At 46.3% G+C, this 19,016-nt stretch overlaps 1 protein-coding gene across 4 annotated transcripts in view; it reads right to left on the bottom strand.

The window, feature by feature from the left end:
- The window catches only part of Gan (gigaxonin), a 56,292-nt gene that overhangs the window by 18,670 nt on the left and 18,606 nt on the right, over positions 1 to 19,016 (bottom strand). For all 4 annotated transcript variants that reach the window (XR_002394266.2, XR_002394267.2, XM_004842797.3 and 1 more), the window contains exons 2-9: positions 13,045 to 13,159; positions 10,508 to 10,858; positions 8,368 to 8,585; positions 8,037 to 8,158; positions 3,932 to 4,044; positions 2,957 to 3,106; positions 1,720 to 1,856; positions 1,359 to 1,487 (exon numbers count right to left, since the gene is read on the bottom strand). Coding sequence is in view for 2 of the 4 variants with exons in the window: in XM_004842797.3 (XP_004842854.1) it covers positions 1,359 to 1,487; positions 1,720 to 1,856; positions 2,957 to 3,106; positions 3,932 to 4,044; positions 8,037 to 8,158; positions 8,368 to 8,585; positions 10,508 to 10,858; positions 13,045 to 13,159 (1,335 nt within the window). In the remaining 2 variants the exon portion in view is untranslated. The remainder of the gene's footprint in view (positions 1 to 1,358; positions 1,488 to 1,719; positions 1,857 to 2,956; positions 3,107 to 3,931; positions 4,045 to 8,036; positions 8,159 to 8,367; positions 8,586 to 10,507; positions 10,859 to 13,044; positions 13,160 to 19,016) is intronic.

Genomic DNA, 19,016 nt, shown 5'->3' on the forward strand with positions numbered 1-19,016 from the left:
AGATTTAAATCCTACACAAGGAGAACAGTGACAGGAAGTGGCAAGAACATAAGTAAACTTGACTTTTCCAGCAAGTGGGTTATGGCTTACGCTGTATAAGCAGCAATTCAGTCCTAATGACGAAGGTTTATATCAATATTTCACTAAAACCAAACAGACTGCTTGGTAATGAAGCTGGACAGGCTGTCTCGATGCTCACTTGGGCAATCACCGATTACACTAACTCACTAGCAGGGCAGTCAAGCCCCAGAGCAACCAGGACGGAAGGCGAAGGAATGCAGTCACCCTCTGAAAACCCCGCCCACTCCTACCTACCACAACAAATGATCTTCTAAATTGCTCTCATACTGTCTAATAAGTTTTCCTAGGATAGTCTACCTCTATACCTAGGGAAAAGGCTATGCAAATATCCTAGATTTAAAATACAGAAATACAGCAATATTTCTAACGTTCTGGTAACTGTTCATTGCCCTAATCTAAAATAATAGGAATAGGAAAGTAAACATTATGTTATGGCGCCCCCTTCTGGCAACAAGGGGGAACTACTCCAACAAGATGACAGTTGGCCAGGCAGCCCCCTGCACCTGAGCTGGCTCTGCAGGACACTGCAGAGAGGACAGCGAAAGGTGTGAGGGGAGGGGTGAGGGGGTTGAGGCGGCGGCCATCTGCCCTACAGACTTACAGGGCGGCTTGTGAGGCGAGTTAGGAACACAGCCGCCAATCTTCATTCACTCAGTGGACCAACTGGATGGTCAGACATGGCCAGGCCCAGTGCCAGGAGCGGGCTGCAGACCTGAGCGCATGGGTCTTGCCCTGGAGGTGCTTATGGTTAACATGCACGGTTAACCCCAGAGAGACGAGTAAGCAGACCAGCAGGCGGGAAAAGCTTTCTCCAGAGTTTGGGACAAGGCCAAATTCACTGGAGGAATAGGAGCAAAGGGAATTTCGGGCAAAAGGAATAGCACACAAGCACAGAGCTGTGATAATCACACATATTTGGAGGGGAGGGATAGAAAATGTCTCAGTGTGAAGCATCGGGGCTGGATAGTAGAAAAAGTAGATGAAGGTCAATCACAAAAGGCCATATATGCTAAATTAAGGAGTCTAAGCTTTCTCCTAAAAGCCAGTGATTTTAAGCAACTAAGTGTTAACATATGCTCTACATTTTAGAAAGGTGTTTTTAGGGTTTTTAAGTTACCAATATCTCTGAAGTCACTGACTTAAATACCTAATATGCAGGGACATAGTTGCTAAATAGTTAGATAAAGGAACTTAGAACCAAAATTAAACACAGATAAACCATGACCCTGAGGTATAAAGGAAAAGTTGCAGAAGCTACACGCTACCCTCAAAATTACCTTTTAAACTCATCGTGGTAGAATTCAGACTTGCAGGTGACCATTTCGCTAACCTGGATGTCCTCACGACTCCGGACGCCCCCAAACACGTATAGCTCCATGGCAACGCCGCAGGCCACAGCGCCAAACCTGGAAGACACACAGCACAGCAGGTATGAGCTCAGCTCCAGGTCTGCCTCCTTAGCTCCTCCAGGGCTCGCTTCAATGCAGCGCGGTGCTGCTTGCACATGTGGGCCTTCCTATTCTCGGAAGTCCTAGGCCACATAAGGGCCACTTTGGAAAGAGGAGCAACAAGGCCAGGTCAGGAGGACTCAGACCCAACAGCAGACAGGGAAGCCCTGCCCACCTCCACTTCACTCACCTCCTCTCTTTCAGGGGACAGATGGCGGTCCACTGCTGGGTCCTGGGGTCGTAACACTCCACAGACTCAAACAGCTTTCCATACGACCCTCCACCCATGGCATAGATTTTCTTTTTCATAGCTGCATAACAGCCAATCTGAAAGGAGAAGCAATGGAGAAAGGCACCATTATTATTATTTTTTTTCTGGTACTGGAGATCAAACTTGGGACTTTGCGATTTTGAGGCAGGTAGCGGAACCACTGAGCTAAATCCCTGGCCCCAAAGGCACCATTATTAAAGCTAGACAGACAAAGAGATGCTAGTTTGTTGGGAGAGCACGTGAAGATATTTGAGAAAGGGGCTGATTTCTAGGCCAGGCTCACCGAGGAGGCCCTCCCTCAGCCCCGTGGAAAGGTCTGATTTCTAACAGTAGAAGTGCAGTGCTTGCCAGTCCGGCACCACAGAACACAGAGAAGCAGCTCTATCCTCTATTCTAGGCAAGGCAGGTTGGTGACTGTACTTTTTAAAAGAGCTTTCCAGGGCTTGGGGTGTGATTAAACGCTTGCCTAGCATGGACAAAGCCCTGGGGAAATCCCCTGCACTGAAAAAGAAAAGAAAAAAATAATAAAAAGAGAGAGCTTTCCAGTCTCTATTCTTTCACCAATATTGGAGCAAGTCGTTCTATTTCTATCACAATAATTTTGCTGAAAGGGCACAAACAATGAGATCGCGGGAGAATATCCCACTGCCTAAAGAAGCACTGTGCCTAGGGCACTCACCGAGCTTTGTCCTGCTGCCCCACTCCCTGCCGGCTCCAACGGGAGCACAGATACACACAGGCTGTGCTCTAGGCACCTGGACGCTGTGACTGAGAGCCAAGTAGGGAGCTCCGGCTGCTCCTTGGATCTGAGCATCCGCAAAGCTTCGATCAAGCCTGCTGCCCTGGGCCCAGTAGGCCTGACTCGCACACACTTGTTCCCGTCCCAGCGTGTGGCCACTGACAGTGAAGGCAAGCTACTGATACAGAACCCTACCACGCCAGTTCTCTTAATACTTTCTGTTGTATTAAAGGCGTATTTAAGAAATGAAGAAACAGGGCCGAGGATTTAGCTCAGTGGTGCTGTACCTGCCTCAAAAGCCCAAGGCTGTAAGTTCGATCCCCAGTACCAAAAACAAAAACAAAAAAGAAATGAAGAAACATTAACTTTAAAATCCAATCTGTAAACAAAGTGGTCACAGGAAGCCATCAGCCTCACCTTTCTAACCATGGTCAAATCAGGTTGCTTCATCCAGGTTTTAGAATAGATGTCATAACACTCCATGGAGATCAGCTCCTTGTCCCCGTCCTCCCCTCCTAAAACGTACAGCATGCCGTCTATTTCTACAATGCCGAAGTTGTGTCTTGCCTGAAAAGACATCAAAGTTCTCTGTACATAGAGGCTGATATTTGTGTATCTGATAACAGTTACAGGTATCATTTTATTTCAGTGTTCCAGCAAGGAAGTGATTCGCCTGTGACACCCTTTCTTGTATTCCCAGCTCTCCCACTAGCTCACACATCCGGCACAACAGACAGGGAGCCAAAGACAGACATTTCTTAGAAGAAGGGAATAAGATGCACGGTGAACTTGTCAGTGGAATCACCACTTGTTAACACACTCTAGTCCACCAGAGAGCAAAGCATCACCTTAGGTAATAACTGGTTTAATGAAACTCTTCATACAGCAACAGGCGTCCATCAGGCTTCCGAGCCCATGTTGGAAAGACAAGAAAGATCCCAGCAGGGCAGACTCTCCGGGGCCAGGGAAGCCGTGGGAGGCCATGGGAGGCCAGGGTCAGGGCAAGAGTCCGGGAACCACAGAAGGCAGAGGTCTTCAGTATTCACTGGGCAACAATTATTCACTCAGCGCACACATGTGCCAGGCACTGTTCCACCAAGGACTGAAACTGAGCGGGACAGATGCCATTCCCTTCTTGAGAGCCTCCATGACATCTGTAAGGACCAGTGTGCAAAGGGGCAGGGGGGAGGCGCCCTGGGCAGACAGGAAAGAACTTATGTAAGGCCCAAGTGCGAGCAGGAGCCCTAGTCTGAGAAACCAGGGTGACCAGAGGGCGTCAGGAGAAGGGATGGCAGGAGCGCGACAGGACAGCAGGTGTGAGGATCTGGCCACCTCCTCTTCCCAACACAAAACCAAAGTGCCACACACAAGAGAAACAAGTATGTACTTCACCTCATTCATGGGTGGCAACGCGGTCCACATATTTGCATCTGGATCGTACTTCTCTCCCGAGCTCAGCGTCTGCTTATTTTCATCTTGGCCTCCAAATACAAACAAAAATCCTTCTGCAAAAACCAGAAGAGACACACAAGCAACTTGAGACCGAGTCCTCAGCCCCAGGAGGATCACAGCACGGGCGCGCAGCATCTCCAGAACTTCCTCCCACCGTGACAGTTTTGTCTTGGACCCGGGACCTCGGTCACATTTCATTTGCTCCTTGATGACACAACCCAGCCTGTGAGTCACTGGCCACTCTGCCTGCTCAGTTGTCTGTGAGGGGATACACAGCCCTATAGCGTGACAGCAAGGAGACACCGCCCTCAGGTCATCTCAGGTCCTGTTCTAATCCCCAGCCCTGCGATTCTCATGAGGCTTCTGACCCGGGGCCCACACCTATCCCCACGACCCAGGATGCTCAGAGCTTGGCACCGGTCCATATTTCAATTCGAAACAAAATCCAAGAGTTGACTTTCTATTTTGGGTAATGGCAGATTGGGTTGTTCTGCAAAAAGCAACTAACTTGCTGAATAAAATATTTTTATAATAGTCTTAGATGAGAAGAAGCCAACAAGACAATAAGGAAAAACTGAAGGGAAAAGTGGAGCCTCTGGAAAGGTTGCCACACAGGGCAACTATTCTGCCTGGAAGGCACATGCCACTCTGGGAGTTTGTATCTTTTGTCCCAGGGAGGAAAAAGAAATTTAAGCCACAGGCCCTTAGAAGCAGCTTCTGGCAGGAAATCTGCTCCCAAGTTCTATGCTCGGGATGTAGGCCAGCTAGAAGCAGTGGTGATTTAAAGCTCCTTACTTGTCTAGGAGCTCTCAACCCTTGGGCTTGATTTATAATAACATCAATTAGCAGTGTCTTCAGGGGACTGGCAGAAACAAGTACAAAACTTCTATACAAGAAAGTTTCATCATCCAAGTTTTAGAGTCAACATTCTAAGAGTTTAATTCATCAATTATTACTGCAAATAACTTTAAATAAAATGCCAGCATCTGGGCAATATACTCAGGCATACCAAAAAATAAGGTTCTATAAAGAGAAACAAGACAGCAGAAGCGCAACTGCACAGATGTTACATATTGGCATAATCAGAAAGATGACAAAATAACAATGCCTATCACACTTCAAAAGTAAAAAAAACACAAAACTTGACAACTCTAGGAAACACAGGACTATAGAAATAACAGTTTTGGGCCAGGGATTTAGCTCAGTGGTTCCGCCACCTGCCTCACAAGCAGAAGGACCTGAGTTCGATCCCCGGTACCAAAAACAAAAGAAATAACAGTTTTGAAAAAGATTCAAAGAGAAACTCTAAAAATAAAAAAGTTAAAGACAGCTTTCACTGAGGATAAATAAAGAGCAATCATCAAGAAGGTAGCATACAGCAACAAAAACATAAGAAGTAAAAAAAAAAAGTTAAACAAAAAGATAGGAAGCAACACAAAGAAGACAGAAGGTAGCGGGTAAACGTACAAAGGCCTGGCAGTGTTTGATGTGACTTTCAAGAGCAGAGGGAGAGAGAATAATGCAGCAGAGGCAATATGTGAAGACAAAATGGATATGAATTACCCAGAATGGATAAAAACCCAAGCCCAGTAGAGTCAAAGAGCCAAAAAAACCCAAATATGATACAATTTTAATTAAAGTATACACACTGTAATGAAATGGTAGAGGAAAAAAAAAGAAAATCTTAAATATACCCCAAAGAGATTTTTTAGATTGATAACTGACTTAAGTAAGTGGAAAGGCATCTTCAATGTGCTGAAAAGAAACAGTATTCTAAAACTCTATACCCAGCAAAACTATCCTTCAAGAATGAAAGCAAAATAATTACCCTGCAGACAAATCTGAAAATTTTCCATCAAAAGATCCACATTAAAGGAAATTCAAAAGGATAAACTTCAGAGAGAAGCAAAATGATCCTATGTGGAAATTCTGGGTGAAAAGGAGGAAGAACAAAGAAAGTGGTGAAGCTAAATAAGCACTATCCGTCCATTCATTCAGACAAAAACACAAATCAAAAATACATATATTGGACTGTGGATTTAGCTCAGTAGTTCTGCTGCCTGCCTTGCAAGCACGAGGTCCTGAGTTTGATGCCTGCTACCAAAAAAAGGCCAAATGATATACCAGACCGGGGGTTTAGCTCAGTGGCACTGCGCCTGCCTCGCAAGCACAAGGTCCTGAGTTTGATCCCCGGTACCAAAAAACCAAAACATATACCATGAATATGTCTGTTAATAATCATATATTTTAATACTGTAAGACTATGGAAGATGAAAAATGAGCAATACCTAGAAGAATAATTGTACTGATGAACTTTACACTTTGATAACTTGAGACACAGGCTGTAATATCTAAGGTAATTTTCCCAAAGTAATGTAAACAATATTGTAACTTCCAACTAGAAGAGAGGAAAAATAGAAAGATTAAAAAAGTCAAAATAATTCTTATAAAAGGCAAGAAAAGAAAGAAATATAGTTGGCTAGGCAAACAGAAAGGAAACTATTCAATCATTTCAGTGTCAATCAATACATCTGTATATGATCATTCTCTTCATCATTGTTTAGTTTCTGAAATACCAACCCATCCAGAATAATTTTTTTTTTTTGGTACTGGGGATCGAACTCAGGTCCTTGCACTTGCGCAGCAGGCGGCGAAACCACCGAGCTGAATCCCCAGCCCCAGAAAATCTTAAGTGACATGGAAACACCTGTGATCGGTGTGCATGAGTCAAAATTATGGGTGTGTATACATGAGATGGGAGTGAACTCCAGGAAGACAGAATGGGAAAAACAGACCCTCATCCCGCTGGCTGCACTACTCCATCCAACAACTTAGTGTTAAAAATAATTCCAATGATTCTGAGATACATAAAATGGTTCCATGTCTATAAAATAATACACCCTCAGCATTTTTTCTTTTTTCCTGGTACTGGGGATTGAATCCAGGGCCTTTGCACTGAGTTACATCCCCAGCCCTTCTTATGTTTTATTTTGAGACAGGGTCTTGCTAAGTCACTAGGTTGCCCAGGCTGGGCTTGAACTTGCAGTCCTCTTGCCTCAGGTTCCCATAGAGCTGGGATTATACTGTGTGCCATACACACATACCTGGCTGAGCCATCTTTTAAGACAGGTTATGGTATAGCTTTAAAAATTTTAAAGGTAATTTTAGTGGGCAAGCAGAGACAATTAAATAAGAATTCCAGCAGGACTGCTGACAATATCTAGAATTATGTGAAAAGGAACTTGGTGAGTGAACCCAGCCAGAGTCCAGGTGAAGAGAGAGGCAGTCAACTGTAGAAAGGCAGCAATCAATCTTTTCTATCATCTTCTAAAGTGAGAGCACTGAATAATCTGGAACAATCTTCAAACTTGTGATGGTCAAGTAAAACATACTGTGTGTAGTAAAATAACTTTAAGCCACTGCTAATTTAAGTACAGCGCTACCTTGGTTCATGAGCTTAATTCATTCCATGTGTCTGGGGAAAATGGTATGTTTGTGTTTGTGCAAAAAAGGTGGTGGTCGTTGTATTTGTCACCTGATGCAGAGTTTACAATCAAAACCAAAATTTGGCCAAACGCTTGTGCAAACAAAAAGCATTCGTGAGTACTTCTCTAAGGTCTCAAGAGAAATGCCTGCTTTTACAGCAGCATATTTTATAAAACTGGACTGTGATCCTACACAGCATGGCCTCAAAGGCGGGAGCACCATGGCTGAGGCCAGCTGTGTGGAGGGCTGGGAGGGTGGGCCTCTTCTCACTGAGGGACCTACCCAGCTCTGCCCCTGCCTGCTTCATACACTTTTAATACTTGAAGCTTTCATGAATACATGTTTGCAGTGCATGATTCCATTCATCACAGCTCACCACTCCTTACAGTGGTGCGATGCTAGACCTGACCGGAAGGGCTCTTTTCCAATCACTCTCGCAAAAGCTGGACCCACACTGACGATTAAGCTTTATCTTTAAAGTGCTCTGTATCTCCTGGAGGACCCTGAAGCTGCTCATCCCTTGGCCTTAGGTACAGCTGAACTTAGCACAGCACGGTACCTGCTGAGAGAACGCCGTGGTTAATTCTCGGCATGCTCAGAGGGGCCAGTTCAATCCAAAGCTGCCGATTGGGGTCGTAGAGGGGGCACATACATCGCATCGCTGCCGTGGGTTTCCGGGAACTAAGGAGAGAAATAATTGATTAGCGGTTAGTGTTTAGGGTTCTGCTTACAACAGACATCACCCGTTTGAGTGCTCTAAAGAATGTTTAAGACATTACAAAAAGCTGACTGCCATTATGCTTTGATCGTGAAAAATATTCTGAACTCTGGTTCACGCGGAACTGCGGCTTCCCACACACGGCCTTTCAAAGCACTCCACCCGCACTTACACTCTCTCCTCCCCACCGACGGTCACGATGCACTCGGAGTAGCCCCTGGGCTTGAAGCTCGCCAGCATGGCCTCCCCCTGCTGCGGCTGGCTGAGCGGGATATTGCTGCACTCTTTGACGATTTCTCGTACCAACGGTTCGTTCAGCATCTGTTCCCGCAAGTAACTGGAGTCCAGCCCTGAAACCCACAGTGCTGACATGACATCCTTCATGTGGACCTGCAGAGGGAGAAGGAAGGACGGGGCAATGGAGGATGCCACGCTGGGTTTGCAAAGGACACATTTTCTGACCTTGGAAAGCTACAACTGTAACAACCTGATTATCAGGCAAGTGGCTGATGCCAGTACTGCTCGGATATGTATCACCAGCCCCTTCTTTTCTACCTCCCAGAGCCTAGGGAAAACCAGTTTAATTTGAGGTGGGCATGATGGCACATGCTGCAATCCCAGCATTCAGGAGGCTGAGGCAGGAGGACTGCTGGTAATTTGAGGTCAGCCTGGGCTACATAATGAGTTCAAGGCCAGCCTGGACTATATAGCAAGATGCTATCTCAAAAAAACAAAGTTTAGTTAAAAAAAAAATCATCAGTTCAAATTTATACCTGAGTATCACCACGGTTTCTTTCTCTCTTTCTTCTTTTTGGTGGTAATGGAGACTGAACCTAGGGAATACTGAGCTATATCCCAAGCCCCACCACCCCCCTTTTCTAATTTATTTATTTTTATTCTGAGACAGGGTCTCACTAAGTTACCCAGGCTTGCCTTGAACTTGCCAACCTCCTGCCTCAGCCTCTTGAGTAGCTGGGATTGCAGGTGTGAGCCACCATTCCCAGTTCAAGCAGCCTTCTTGGAAAGGGTTCCCCTTCCAATCGGTAAACAGAGTATAATTTGCTTTATTTCAGGTACTGTATCTGGATGTGTGGAGTTAAATCACATTTACAGAATATTACATATGATGATAGCTCAGTAACACATACTACCCTTAAATAACTATCAATATTAACAAGAAAAATACAGAAGAGCCAAAATTTTTTTTAAATTTGAGTATAAAAATAATCATTTCTGTATCAGTCACTTCCAAGAGTATCTAATACATTAAATATGAATCACATACTTTTGCTGTCAATAACTACATCTGAACCAACTGATGAGGGCAGTCTACATATGTAAGGTGAAATACTTTAAATGGCTGATTTATTAAGTGGTATATTCAGGAGATTTTTTCACAGATTTGAAGTATCACTTTAAGGTCCATTCTTCTATACTCTGAGAAATACACACCAGCAGTCTTTATGGCATGAGGTTCAGATTAACCAAAGGACAGAGAACAGCCTTGTTTCCCTGGCAACCAGCTTCCCTCAAGCATCCTCATCCCTGAGGCACAGGCTCTGGCAGGTGCTGGCCCGAGCAGTGTTTCCTGTGGTCTCAGGGAGCGGGGCAAACTGGAGCCTTCTCTCTCTCCTTTCCTAACTCATCTGACTACCACAAAACTCAAACTAAGACTACAAATGTAAAACAGGACATGATAATCACTCAAACTTCAGTCAATAGTTACCAAGAACAAGTAACAGTACAATTATGCGATTGGAAATGTACTCTCTGAAACCAGCCTAATATGTGTCTTACATTGCAATGAGCAACCAGAGCTGGTCTCATCTTTATAAAGAGCAGACTGGAGAGCAAAGCCCCACGTTCCCGCCCCCTCCCCCAGTGTCTATCCAGAGTGGACCTAAAGAATGGTGTTCACACCCTCTTTCCCCAGCAGTCACGTGAGGGCCACACAGCGCCATAGTCCCCCGGGCTGTCGTCACACCAGGGTGAGCCCCAGGCCCGCTTCTCTGCTGCACTCCTGAGGGCACCAGTGTCCTGCAAGGGCCACCCAGGGATGCAGGAGGCAGGATGGGGGCTGAAAGCAAAGGTGAAGAAAGAGCAACTCTGTAACTCCCAGTTTAAGCTTGAAGTGTGTTTTCCCAAAAAAATGGGATGTCCCATGGATAGTATGCTCCTCTGCAGACTGGTCAGAAAGATCACCTTAGTCACAGATAGGAAGATGTTCTCCAGGTATCTTTTAGGTCACAACTCTCATTTGGATTAAAAATAAATGAAAAGGCAATGTAACACCATGTGATAAATGACAGTACCTTTCTGACTTCTGTGTCGTGTGCTATCCATCGAATTACTGCTTCAAACACATATCTTTCATTGCCGACATTCAACTTCTCAAGAGAAATCACTTCTTTGAGCTTCTGAGGACTCAGCTCCAGGAATTCTTCTGTGCTGCTGACGTCCCGGAAGTGAGTCTCCAGGTACTCGGTGGCCAGGTAGTGGACGTGGTGCAGGCAGTAGTGCAGAGCGAAGTCCCGGATGCCGATGCAGTTCTCTGCTGCAATGCAGCCCTCTAGGAACTCACAGCACAGAGCCTTGAGGTCCGTCAGCAGCAGCAGGTCTGCCGCCTGTACCACATCTTGGATCGTATCTTCATTCAGCCTGATCTGTAGGAGGACCAGAAACACTTTATATTGGACTGTAGATATCTAAAACCCAATCCACTCATCTATTACACTGAACCACAGGAAATTTCCAGTCTTGGAGGTTAAAGGTGAGTGAATATTGGAAATGTCACACAATTCCACCTTGGATCATGAGGGCCCTAAGGAACCTCCTACCCACATAAGCAGATGAGACCCTGTGGAGCTCTTCCCAGGTCCTCCCTTGCTGGTCCAGCAGGGATAACCCCTAACTCGTGCAGGAAAACAGCCCATGTGTTCACATCCAAAACCTGATGGGATGCATGGAAAAGGGAAGCTCTGCCTTCCGTGGGAAACCGGAGGTAGCATCCTTAAAATATGAACACCGGGGCCTCCCTGGCCTTCTGCTATGCTCCAGCACATCGAACGGAAGCAAGGATTCTGCTCACCTAGAAGCCTCATTCTGAACCTGCAAATATTGTCCCCGATGCCATGGATGCAATTAGGCCTCAAGACCACCTTTTGGTACAAATTCCTAATATGAGGATTTTTCCCCTTCATCACAAATGATTACTTTTCCTTAATTCTCTTCAGTTTTCTTACTGACACTTCTTTCTCTACCTACTTCACAGTTTCTCCATGGAACTGCAAAGCAAGGCAGAGATGGGGCCAGTGAGCAGTGCCACAGTCACAGTCACCCACAACAAGGGTGCTTCCCCCTGCCAGGGACGCAGAGGAGAGAATTCACACAGAGGACAGGAGACACTTCTTACCACATTCTACACACCTCCTACCAGGCAGAAAATAAAACCCTGTAACTGCCAATGCCTTAGAAAGCGAGCGACTCAACTGGAAAGCAGTATACTGAGAAAGGAAAACTTCCCATTTACATGCATCTGAAATTTAGCCACAAGACAGCAGATAGGTGTAGACTATTCAAATACAGGTGGGTGAGAAAACATTAAATTGGATCTCAATAAAACTAAACTCCCAATTCAGGAGCTTGTTATAGCTTACACTGTAGCCAGGTTTTAAATTTAACTGGGGACAGTCCTGGCTGCTGCTGTGTAAATACAGCCTCAAGCCCAACCTGACCCCAACAAGGGTCTCACCTCTCACTGGCCTACCGCCTCCGAGGCTACACACTGCTGCCCAGTGGGCCTGGGAGCCAGGCAGGAGACTGGGTGCACGCCTGGGTTTGTATTTCAGGAGTGTCTCTAGCGCTTTAAATTCATTTATGTTTACCAGTCTCTCCCTCTCTCTCACACACACACGCACACACACACACACACTGCAAAAAGATGAGAATCACTGGGCTGAACTCTGGACAGAATGAATATACTTAAAAGAAGGCGAGGAATACCTCAGAATCCTTAAGAAGTATGAAGGAGAAACAGCCCTTACAGAAAAGGAAAACAGGAGTGATGAAGAAGGATCAAAGGAGAGAGCAGGGGACACGATCTCAGCAAGAATGATGATAAAACGCACTCTCACACAGCCAAATATGATGGGCCAACCCCCTCCTGTGACAAGGCAGGACCCTCTCACACCGAAGGTTCTGGTCAAGAGTCTCACCCTAGAATGTGAACCAGTAACAGGCCTGGCAGGGAGGGGTCAGAGGAGAGGACGGCACTCCTGTCCCGGGTATGATTAAGTTTGCAGAAACACACACAGGTACAGACAGAAAAGGGAAATCAGGAAGGGCAGGGTGGGCTGGGGATGGTGGTGCTACAGAGGCAAGACCAAGGCGCCACAACTGTAAGAGTGTCTGTCATCTGTGTGAATCCTCCTTCTGGGAATGACCTACATGACCTAGTAGGGACTTGTCATTTCGACAAAACAAGCCCAAGCCCAGAGAAGCTGTTTCCCCTCCGTGAGACAGAACATGTTCTCCAGCAGGTGGACACAAAGCGAGGCTGGCCCCAAGATGCAAACCAAACACAAGGGTGGTGGGGAGGGAGGGGCTCACCCCGTGGCCTTCACGTTCATGCCAGGGGGTGGAGCTCAGAATGGCAAAACCTAGGCTTGGATTTGGGTCAGTTTCACTTTGTGCGCTTCTCTTTCAGAGCAGAGCCCAGGAGAACATGTGTGGGGTGCATCCCCAGGAGGAGGCACCAGCCCCGGCCCAGTGACAAGGTGCGGTGACGGCAGCACTGCCTGGCAGCATAGCTCAGAAGCCTCTACCTGGGCCTCCTCCCTGTGTCTCGTACCTGCCCACTGAAGATGTAATCCAGGATCTCTCTCATAACCATTACCGATATCCCTTCAAGTTCAATCTTATAAGTGGATCCATCATCTTTTGGAGGGTTATAGTTTAACTTTGTCCTAAGAAAGGGAAAAAAATGTAAAATTTCTATGAAAGAACAGAAATAGCTATAAATATTTATGCACTCAATACTTCACAAGGCGTATGACACTTACTTAGCAGTATATGCACCTCCACCTAGAAAAGGTAATTTAACTTTATTTATTTATTTATTTATTTATTTATTTATTTATCTCTTTTGGTACAGGGGATCAAACTCAGGTCCTTGCACTTGTGCAGCAGGCGGCAAAACCACTAAGCTAAATCCCCGGCCCTAATTTAACTATATTTTAGATCAACATATTTTTATACCTTTCAACTGTAAAACACTAGTTCCAATGTTCAAAACGTTACTTCTTTAAAAACAAACAACAAAAAAAAGGCGAAACAACCCAAGGACCAAGATCCATGGTTCTGTGTGTCTAATTACCTAATTATTTTCAAAAGTGTAACAAGGACTCCCACATCCACTATCCAAAGCACAGGCTAAGACACCGACAATCTGCTTGTAACCACATGGTCCTCCCCTCCACCTTGTCCTCTGCCTCCAGCATCTAAAGGAAGTATAATTGAAATCCTATGCTTAATTTTCCCTTGCTTCCTCTTTTCTTGCTGCACCCATGAAATAAGACCCACATTTTTAATGTGAAGTTGTTTTACACTGTAAAAGTGTGCCTATCACAGCAGCTCTGCTGTAGTGCTGCACACTACTCCACTTTCCCGTGGTGGCCTGGACAGCGTCGAGGGTGTGGCTGCTCCCAGCACTGTGCAGGTCTCCCTCTGTACCACGGTAAGGAATTTTCCCTGGGGAGCCCCGGGAGTGGAACTGTGCCACAGTATTCTCCATAGGGGATGACGAGACTGGACATCCTCCATGCTGACGGCCCCATCGAGCATCTTCGGGCCCACACGACCCGTGGACACGGCCGACCTGAGTGACGACAGGGCCTCACTGACGCGGTCATCTACACTCCGCTCGCCACCCAGCTGCCATCTCTTCATGCTGCTGAGGACACGTGTGTCTGTGCCTGTTTTGTTCATGTTGCCCTTTTCTTCTAATTGTTCTAGACTAAGGGTAGGAGTTCTTTATATATTCTGGATATTTATCCTCTGGCACACTTCACACTTCTGTAAAGGTGACTAACCATGGAAAGAGCAATTTTTCATAGTCACTGCTTCTTCAGTCTTAAGAACCTGTACCTCACACAGGCCTAAGAGATAGTCTTGATTTTCTTTACTAAGAAATTGTAAAGGTTTTTAAAAGAAAATTTAAGTGCAATTTAAAAAGTAACTTTAAAACACACTGTTGATATGAACTCTGTTAAACCTCAGAAATGGCATTATGTTAACTGCATCTAAGAAAAGTAAAGAACTTTCAAATGCTGATATCTGAATAGCAATAGTTACAGGGAGAACATCTCAGAAACAGACATTTAAATTCATCCTTTGCATCCAGACTTCTATAACAAAGTCAGTAAAGAATCAGAATTTTCAGCCAGGTGTGGTGATGCGGCTTGCAATCCCAGCACTCGGGAGGCTGAGGTTCTCGAGAGGACCACAAGTTCAAGGCCAGCCTGGGCTACACAGTGAGTCCCAGGGCAGCCTGGAACATAGTGAGACCCTGTCTCAAAAACAAACAACAAAAACAACAAATCAAGACTTTTGGTACAGTGAATACAAAGAGAACAGGGAATAATATTAACAGGTAAGAGCAACTGACTTGGAACATCTGAGGAAGTGAATCCTAATTCAGCAGTGGGCAAAACCAAGACACACAATCTAAGTCACCTCGGAGACGCCACAGGAAATGGAGGTACAGAGCAGCTGTCCTTACAGCTAAAAGGGAAGGGCCAGCTAAAAGCAGGCTGATCAACAGACCAGGAAATAGCTGATTCCCAGATCCTCCTTCCACCTGTCCGCAGCTCCCGCTTGGTTTTGCCAGAGGACAAGGGACTTGTTGGAATGTACTAAGAACAGTTAGAACGGGCAGGCAGGGGTATCGGGCAGATCTTTAGGAAGATAGAACACGTGGTGTATCTGCAGGGATGAAGAAGGGATCAGACAACTTTGTTTTCTCCCTATATTTAAAGTCTTCTATACTTGCTTCTATGGTTTCTAAGGAACTAAAGGTTTTACTCCAAAGGGACTTTATTTCCACTTGCTACACCCTATAGCTTATCCCTGTAACGGAAGAAAAGAGTTCAGGCAATTCCTAGAGAGGTAAGAGTACACTGTAGCAGATCCCTGCCCAGTGCTAGCTGACTATGAGTGGCACCTGCTTCCTGCCTCCCTTAACTCGGCTGTATTGTTTTATATCAGGAGTCAGACTGAAGCCTTCCCTGACTCAAATGGGCGTGTCAGGTAGCAGCCTTGGGCTATTGGCTAGTATTGCTAATGGCTGTCACCGAGGCCTAAGTCCTGGTCTGTGAAGTGGCAGGGTTCTGCTGAGTCAATATGCAGCTGAGGTCAGCATGACCCCAATTAAAATCCTTTTGGCCTCTTGCAGACCCGATGGGTTGCTTGCTAATTCTACCTGGACCCAGTACCTGTTTGTTCTGTCCAAGCAAGGTAAGCAATGCTTCCTCCCTGACAGCCCTGCCCGGTGCCATCAGGCCAGGTTCTTGGCAGTGTTTCACCAGATGCCTTCTAAGCATACCTGACTCCCCACCCCTTCCCACGACTGTGCTCAATAAACACTGGGTGCGCCTGGGGGCCTTTGTCTTTGCTGCCATCAGCAGCACTGTTCAGGACCCAAGACCCAGCTTCTCCACTCTAAGTCTCGTTTCCTGTCTGTTCTTTAATTCACCCTGTGCTGTGGAGGCTTGCAGGAGGCCAGGACCCACTGCAGAGGTCTGGCAACGTCCCCTTCCTCGTTCGTTCCCTAAGTACTCATGGTAAGAGTAATATCCAAATCCTTAATCTTTGGCTTTAAATGCATTGTATAATCTTTCTGGCAGCAGGTACATCTTCCTGGCAACGATTCCCTTGGGATGTCATGGCTATTTGTACTTAGTCCCTGTGCTTATTAATGTATTGTCTCTCGGCTCCAAATCCACCCTTTTTCTTGCTCTGTGAAATAGGTATAAGCCTTTTAATAATTTTCCTTTCCCAACTGCCACCATGTTTTCAGGAGAGAGGACCAGAACAGAACTCCTTGCTACTGCGTGGCAGTCTAGCAGCTGTGTGGGCTCCACAGTGCAGACTGCTCTCCTGGTCTCAAACCCTGGGCGGCACGAGGCCATTCGCCTAGAACCTCCCTCGGGCACCTCTCCGGAAGTACTCTCGGCCCCTTGGAGGGCAGACTGCCAGCAAGCTCACCATTCAGGGAGCCACAGGGTGCCTGCTTTGGTCAGCCCTGGGTGGTGGTTGCCAGCTCTGGAGTTTAGAGTTTTCTTTATTGCTTACTAGTCAACTCCTCATTACTCTCCTCTTAGGGTAAAGTTCCTTTGTTCATACTGTGTGGGTTCTCTCTCTTGACTAGATTTGGCTGATGTAGCACTGGCCTGTTTAAAGATGTAATGAATGTATCAGTCAGTGCTTACTAGAAAAACAGATTTAATGCAACATATACAAATATATAAGAAAATGTAATTCCAGCACTTGGGAGACTGAGGCAGGAGGATTGCCACGACTGAGGCCTGCCTGGGGTACACAGTGAGCTCAAGGACACCCTGAACTACAGAGCAAGACCCTGTCTCAAAAACAAACAAATAACCCCCCCCCCATATATAAGAATTTACAAGACTGGCTCACAGTGGCCGCCGCAGTCAGGTGTGTGAAAGTGGAAAGGGGCTCTCTGTGCACTGGAGATCTAAGGATCCAGTCCAGGCCTGGAGCCCACTGTAGTGTCCCTTGCCAGTCTGTATCAGGAGGCCGAGGGGTCTGCACTGGAAGCCAGGAGACGACTTCCAAGCTGAAGGGCAAGATTGGAGCTCCTCGAAGAAACAGAAGCAAGTCTTCCTTCTTCGTTTCCCTTTTTCCATTCAAGCAGCAAGCCCACCCAGGCTGGGTCTTCGGTCTTCAGTAAATCCCTTCAGGCACACCCAGAGCTATGCTGATCCAGCTATGCTGGCTGTTTCTTACTCTAGCAGACACAACTAGCTAACTACCACACTAAGGCTGGGAAGCTTCCATTTGAATTAAAGAGTTTTTCCTACTTTAACGCAATCCACATTCAAACAAGAGTAGGCTGTACCTGTGGTGTGTCCCGCAGCTGTGGCAGGATGAGGGGAGCTTGGCTACTGGAGAACAGGGTTACCAAGGACCTTTTATTATTTCCCTTTTTATTTTTGACCTGTGACTGCATCTGTTTTTAAGGGGACTTTACTGTCATATTTTCACAATGAGAGGGGTTCCTTTTAAACTGTAGCTATTTCTAAGCAGGTAGGACAACACAGATAGGGGCTAAGAGGACAGAAGAAAGACTAGCATAAATATGAACATCCATCACTTCAGACTTCCATAAAACACGATTGTCTCCCAAATCCACGGAAAGATGAAGCATACATGCAGGGTCTTTAGAGTTGGAAGTTAAGTAAGTATGGTGTAGATTCCCGGCCCCTACTCTCCTACGTTGAAGAGCACTCCCCGCCGACGTCCCCCCTGCCACCTGTGTGCACTGATGCCAACCCCCACTGGAAGACAGTCCCGTGCCAGTGTCCACAAGTATAGTTCTCGCGGATCACCCCATCCTGCCCAGCAGCAATGCCACCCTCATCTTGCCATGGTGAATGCGCCTTGTGTCATGGGCACTTCGTCAGCACCCTCCCTGTGACAGTGCGTGGGCTGTCCACTTCTGTCCTTCGGCATGGGTTCCTATACTGCACTCCAGCTCCATGAGTAGAGTCCTCTTCATCCCTGTACTTGCAATGTAGCCTAGCACCTTACAAAGAATAGGTGGCGGTTAATAATTATTTGTGAAATGACCCTGTGGGCTGAGAGTAGTCTAAATCTTTGACTTTTTCTCCTGATGACCTGAGGTACAGTGAAGCAGTAACGAGCAGAACTTCTGAATAACCAGATCTGTCCAATGCTGAAAGGACGGAGGCCCAGGGCCTCTCACACAGTGACGGTGGACTCGTCAAACACAGCTTCTCTGCTCAGAGGCTGGTGGAGGGCGTGAGGGTCTGCACCAGCAACAGGCTTTCCAGGGTCTCCACGAACCTGACTCCAGGCTGTCTGAGCAGCAAGGGCTTCACTTCACAGGTACCCCTCAAGTGATCTCTGCTGTGTTTTTGTATTTCCAATCCCACTCAGATGGTTACTCCGTAAAATGTAGTAAAAATTAACTACTAGAAAGACGAAATAAGAAAGGCAGGAGAAATATAGGTGCCAATGTTTGTTTGTTTTGGTAGCGGTGGTGGTACTGGGGACTGAACTCAGGGCCTTTGTACTGAGCTATATACTCAGCCCTTTTTATTTTTTATTTTGAGACAGGGTTTCACTAAGTAGTCCAGGCTACTTGAATTTTCAGTCCTCCTGCCTCAGCCTCCCAGGGTGCTGGGATTACAGGTATGGCCCGCTTCCCCATGATTTTATCACTAGATTCAACAGACTTAAATTATTGTGGCATGTTGCAGTAAGAGTTCCTAAACCCTCAGACTTGCTGTCTGCACTTACATTACCAATGAACAGGTGACAAACAATTCCAAGATCCTATTGGCCGCCCCAGGCTGATCATGTGTCTGCCAAGAATTCAGTCAAAGAAGAAGACAGGGCCTCTAATCCTTCCCACCCCAGATAAGAGTCACTCAGATCTACTGCAAAGCAGCCCTTCTTCATGGCCTTCTGTCATCCACAGGTACATGCTCCTCTCCTTTCTGGTTTAGTAACCCCACAAACTTGTCTTATGCTCACTGTCTTCTCCAACTCCCCAGT

The sequence above is a fragment of the Heterocephalus glaber genome, unplaced genomic scaffold, assembly GCF_053883595.1.
Source record: "Heterocephalus glaber isolate CG9 unplaced genomic scaffold, H.glaber_assembly_v1.0 deba00000071, whole genome shotgun sequence".
In the NCBI taxonomy this organism is placed as follows: domain Eukaryota; kingdom Metazoa; phylum Chordata; class Mammalia; order Rodentia; family Bathyergidae; genus Heterocephalus; species Heterocephalus glaber.